Here is a 6421-nt window from a genome sequence, read left to right on the forward strand (position 1 = left end):
GCTTGTTATGACAATGTGCAAGTAATGTTACGTTGGATTCCTAACACTCTTTTGCACCCCCATTAATGTTTTATCAACTGCACATAACTGAATTAGGAATGTGGGACTCCGAAATTACTTCACTACTAGGAAGGTTAACTCGACCGAAGACCAAAGAGTTGATCAGCACATGCCATGATAGTGCTGAACATTGCATGAAAAAATGTAGTCTTTGGCAATGAAGTTACATTTTCCTGCTGAGATGCGGGGAAGATCCACGTATGCCATGAACCCAATGACAGGTATGATGCTAAATACGTTACCACCTCTCACATAAGCGCTCGTTTTAGTGTTCAATGCCGGTGTTTCCTTACCTCACACAGTGCCAAGATGCTGTTGAGAACTCTGGGAACACTCAAGGCCATGTTTTATGAATAACTTTCAAATGTGGTGGTGATTATTTTAAGAGGAAGATCAACTGGGCAACAATCCTCTATTAACCGTAATTGGAAGGAAAATTGAAGAAAAGGTCTGACACTTTGAAAACAAAAGTATTGGCAAAATCAAGACAAGGGCCACAAAGCGTGTTAAAATGACTGTCATACCTCGAAAACCTAATACTATCGGGGTTGGAAAAGAACAAGAGTTTATCAAGGGAGATTGGATAGGCTAGATGAAAATGATGAGCCTAGCACAAGTAAGTGGAAACAATGCCAGGAATTGGCTAAGGGTCCCGTGGTCACTTACCCACACTCCCAAGTTAAAAAAAACCCTGGGCCCGTTTTTAGTCATCTCTTACAACAGGCAGGGGAATCTGTGGATAATTTTCTACTGCCCCTACCAACGGGGGGGGGGAAGAGAAACTTTTGAGTCTACGGCAGATTCCACTATTGGACAATTCATCCTGAAGGGCAGCTTGTTTGCTTCCAGCAGATAATCACCCTCAAAGACAGTGAGCAATGGTTTATTTAGTAGACAAGGATCAAGGCAACACATTGGCCTCTGTATAGTCCTGATCTCAACCCCACTGAGAATGTCTGGGTTCTAATGAAGAGGACTCTGCAGGAATGCCGTTGTTGCCTGATCAGAACGGTTCTTCCTGGCACTCGCTGCTTCTGTGCTCTATCAACTTTGAGCGGTCATAGAGCCTGAGGGTCAGCAGACCTGATACTGATTTGTTTCTCACCAAGTCTCAAGACACATTTTTATTATCTTTCTTGTTTAATCCTCACATAAAAGGACAAAACTCCACAGAATGAGTAAAAATACTCATTGATAAATATGATACTATCCATCTACGGTAATTTCCACATCTCTCCTAGCAACGAGAAATCAGTATAATAAACCAGAAAGTTAAAAATCCTGCTAGGAGGATTTGAACCTACGCCAGCTCTCAGCTACACCATCAAGGTAGAAATTCAGTATGTGCAGCGTAAGTTTTTTAACATCATAAGGGATTGGAAATGATACAAATCTGATGTGGAATATCTTGTAGAGGAGACGTGTGTTCACAGCAACAGCCAGCAATCCACCCACCCGTCCCCCGAAGTACATTCACTTTTATAACCTAATATAATTTATCACACGCCATTATTCATTGCTCAAACATGCTATAGCATTTCCATTAGCTAAGATACAATCGGATACGATGTCATTCCCAGCAATCAAGTAAAATGCATTTCGTTACCAACCCCCCACACAATAAAAACACAACTAAATGCAATCTGTAACAGAACAAGTACAATAAAGAACAAAACTAATTTTCAATTGAACTATTACTAGGATAGAGCACGCCTGCAGCCTTAAAAAATTTGTGCACCCTCGTGTCTGCGGGAAAGTTCATCTTGAACAAGAATTTTGCCAAGTACCCAGCAAAGTGAGCTATCTTTCTCCTGAAGCCAGGAATGGAGTAGGATCTGTGCTTTCAATGCCTCCACCTGTTCTCTATATTTTGTATGTGTACTGGCAGTCTGTTCCTTGCCACTCCTGTTGCTATCTATGAATGGAGCGACTGACATGAAGGTGCATGAATGCTTCGTGCTACAGGCAGTCTTATGCCTTCCATCAATCAGAAATAATGATTGTGCCCGGCAACACCACACTTTAATGACTGCGAGCGATGTATTGTCGAAACCCTACCTTCCCAGAATAAATTATTCCTTTGTAATTAGTTCCACGTAACAAACGACTATGTCAGTGTCGGCTTTTCGCCACTGTCCATCCAAAATGCGCTGCTGTTACCGTACAGAACACTAGAATCCTAACAGCCGCTTCGCGCCCCTAACCTGGAGACTTACGTCCCCTGACCCCCTTTGCTTGATCCCAGTCCAATGGTTTTGTCACTAACCTAACCAATCTCGACCAATGGCTTTATTACTAGCTGGACCTAACCAATCCAGACCAATCGTTTTGTCACTAGCTGGACCTGAACAGCTTTGTCACTAGCCGGCATGATAAATTACTTCAGCTTTTTGAATGTGTTGCTCTCACAGTACGGAATGCTAGAGGCGTAACAGCTGCTTCGCAGCCCTAACCTAGGGGCTTACGCCTCCAGATCCCCTTTGCTCGATACCAGTCCAATGGTTCTGTCACTATCCGGACGTAACAAATTCAGACCAATGGTCTTGTCACTAGCCAGACCTAACCAATCCAGACCAAGTACAGGGTTTGAAACAGTAAAAAGTTATCAATCTCTACTGTAAGGACTATATCAGGGCACAGATGAGGTTGTATTATAGCAGCCACAACAAAAAAAATTATCAAATACAGGTTCAATGACAGTAATCTACTGAGAAGTAAAGTCCAGAGCAGATCATGTTATGAACCACCAAACCTGACAATGAATGGCTTCCCTATGAGTAGTCTGGTATGATTTACTTTAAGACAATATTAATAGCATTAACACATGAATAAAGCAAAATGTTTACCTTTGTATGATTTCTCACTAATATCTTCAACAGTTATTTTTTTAAACAGTAATCGCCAATATTCAGTCCAATCCTGTTCTACTGCCTCATCACCATCTTCGTCATAGACACCTGCAAAATTAACACTCGAACCGTCAGTTACTAACCAATGCCTCTACCCACACAGCTAATACGTGACTTCGTGATTCACGTTGTTCCTACCATATTCCAATTTGTTTTTAATAGTAGAGACTGAATTTAAGTCTCAGGGCACATTTCTACTTTTTTGTTTACTTCTTGAGCCCAGAACTCAAAGGAATGACTAGAATTACTTTGCAATGTACACTTATACTCTCCAACATTGCTGTAAAAGTTCGTGTGTAAACTCATAACAGGGACTCAGCCAAAACAGTTATCAAGATTGTGCTCATTCTGATTAAATATGATAATATCCATTTACGGTAATGTCCACATCTCTCCTAGCAACGAGGAATCAGTAAAATGAACCAGAAGAAAAAAAACCCTAGCCTGCTAGGAAGATCTCAATCTATCCAGCTGTCAGCTACACAGTCAGTTCCTACCCACTGCCTCTACCTCCGCTCTATCGACTTTCAAGCAGTGTCTATAAACTTATGAATCTTTACTGTAAAAACTATATTAGGACAGAGATGAGGTTGTGTTACAGCAGCCACAACAATAATGATCAAACAGAGGTTCAAGGGCAGTAATCCACCGATAAATAAAGTCCAGGGCAGATCATGTTACGAGCCACCAAAAAAAACATGTCAATGAATGACATCCTTAAGAGGAGTCTGGTATGGTTTACTTTAAGACAATATTGATAGAATTAGCACATTGATAAAGCAAAACTTTTACCTTTATATGATTTCTCATAATTGGTAATATCTTCAACAGTTATTTTTTTAAACAGTAATCGCCAATATTCAGTCCAATCCCGATCTGCTGCCTCATCATCTTCATCATAGACACCTGCAAAATTAACACCCAAATCAAATATAGAGCACAATAAAGAGAAGTTGGGTTACAGGTTAATATTTTCAAAAGTTCAAATTTTACAAAAATCTGCAGATAAGCATTAAACTTTTCGGTCTAAAAAATTAGGCTTGGTTCTTTAATTTTAACTACAGTAAGTTGCATCTTCATGGCCAAAATAACTGTGGTGATATGAAGTAATACCATATGCACTTACTCCTAAAAGTCTATATATGAATTTGAAATTCTAAGGGCATACGTGCAGATGATTGGAAAAAAAAAATTGAACGAAATTTATAATGTGGATTTCAACAAACATTGCATAAACACCCAGAACACCCCACTTGTCAAATACGGTACATGATCAAGCGTGACAGTCAATAATAGGCCTACCTGTTTCATCATATATTGCTCTCTTTTCCTTATCGCTGAGAATAGAATGTACCTTCCCTAGTACTTTAAATTTTTCGGTAGCTTCTGCTTTTTTATGTTCTTCTACTCTATCCGGATGGACAAGAAGAGAGAGTCTATGATATGCTTTACGAACTGGAAAGAAAACAAAAAATAATGTAATATCAGAAAAAAATTCATTACCGGTACCAGAAAGCTTAAAATTTCAAAGTATCAAACAGACGTTACAGAAAATTCCTCAGTATTAAAATGACACACAAATAAAGTAAGAGAGGTTAAACGAACATAATACCTTGCTTCTCATCGGCATCTTTAGGAATTCGCAAGACATCATAGAGATTCCTATGCCCAAAATATTTATCACACAGATCTTGTAAAGAGGACATATTCGCTGAAGAAGAAATGAAAACTCTTTATAGAGAAATGCACACTTCGGATTTTGGGCGCCAAATGATAACGAGCCTGACAGACAGGCACGGTACACTTATCGATCGAGATCTGCCGACCAAGACCGACTCCGGTCTTGTGCCGACTGCACTCTGTCCGATTCTCGACTCCGACATTAGGTTGATCGAGATATACTAGCGATGAAGGGTTGCGGAAAGGGAGGAGGAACAGGGCGTCCCGTTTGTCAATCAATCAATCAATCAATCAATCAGTCAATAATGATCTGCATTTAGGGCAGATTTCCTACCTGTTGTTTTCTAACCTTTTCTTCAATTATTGCAAAGAAATTGGAAATGTATTGAACATCTCCATTGGTAAGTTATTCCAATCCCTAACTCCCCTTCCTATAAACGAATATTTGCCCCAATTTGTAATCTTGAATTCCAACTTTATCTTCCTGTTGTGATCTTTCCTACTTAAAGACACCACTCAAACTTATTCGTCTACTAATGTCATTCCACGCCAAATCTCCACTGACAGCTCGGAACATTGAAAGTTAGAAACTTCATTTTGTTCCGCATTGAACTGGGATTACAGTAAAATGAAAATGTTAAAGGTCCACCTTTTCAATACAATTAATATTTATTGATGTGAGTATATATCACATAACGTTTAAAGAAGATTGGTACTAGTTTTGACGCTCATTGCGCGTCATCAGCCAACGAATCAATTGAGCAAAATACAACTTATCAAATAGCAATATATAACTTAACACATGATAGCACCTACGAGACAAATGTTAAACTATGACTAGTTAAAATATCATCGCTCGACCGGTAAAAGGTTGTATTCCACAAAGCTCTTCTTATCAATTATTCTCCTTAAGACTGGTCACACCTCCCAGCCACGTATGGATATGCAGTCCATCAGAACAAATTTTGTTGTGTTTATTTTCCTATGCCCATGTGTAAAGGAAAATGAACCTTACAGTATCGTACTGTAGGAATGTACGTTTGCATTACGTATTTACACACTCCTAGTGTACAATGCATGTAAGGTTCATTTTCGTTTAATCATCGACATAGGAAAATGAACACAACGGACACTGTTCTGATGGACTGCGTATCCATATGTGGCTGGGAGGCGTGACCAGTCTTAAGGAGAATAATGGATAGGAAGAGTATTGTGGGATACAACCTTTTACCGGTCGAGCGACGATATAAAACACATGACAGCAAATACAAGGACTAATGTTAAAAGTTAAATTGTAACAAGTTAAAACAATGAAAGCAAATCAGAGAAGGTAACACAATTGTTAAGGTACGATACACGAGAAAATAGTCTATCTTGAGGTTTGTAGAACTGTTGCCTACAAGATATATATTTAACGTGGGGATCGATGCTGTTAAGATCATGAAGGGTAGATGCCGCGTTCTTAATTTCTTCGTTCATAATTACAAATGTAATTAATTTACACTTGAGTCTGAAACAAACAGGTTAACATTTTTTTTAGATTTGACAACTGATAGACACCCTTCCTCTTTATCTTACAAAATCTTCAGGAAACCCACACAAACTGCAACTACCATTCGTCAAGACTCCACACATCCCCAAGCACACAAACGTGCTACCTATAATAGTTTAGTCCACCGTGCCTTCACAATGCCCATGTCAAAGAAAGACTTGAACAATGAACTCAATACTATTCGTGCAATCGCCAAATTTAATGGTTACAATAAGCCCTT

General features: G+C 39.2%; 1 protein-coding gene across 1 annotated transcript in view; it reads right to left on the bottom strand.

Moving 5' to 3' along the window:
* The window catches only part of LOC136864095 (dnaJ homolog subfamily C member 9), a 43851-nt gene extending 39090 nt beyond the window's left edge, over positions 1-4761 (bottom strand). Inside the window, exons 1-3 of the mRNA XM_067140661.2 lie at positions 4582-4761; positions 4272-4424; positions 3762-3875 (exon numbers count right to left, since the gene is read on the bottom strand). Coding sequence (XP_066996762.1) covers positions 3762-3875; positions 4272-4424; positions 4582-4675 — 361 coding nt within the window. The 5' untranslated portion in view covers positions 4676-4761. The remainder of the gene's footprint in view (positions 1-3761; positions 3876-4271; positions 4425-4581) is intronic.
* Positions 4762-6421: the final 1660 nt, after the last annotated feature.

This window comes from Anabrus simplex, chromosome 1 (genome assembly GCF_040414725.1).
Source record: "Anabrus simplex isolate iqAnaSimp1 chromosome 1, ASM4041472v1, whole genome shotgun sequence".
Classification (NCBI taxonomy): domain Eukaryota; kingdom Metazoa; phylum Arthropoda; class Insecta; order Orthoptera; family Tettigoniidae; genus Anabrus; species Anabrus simplex.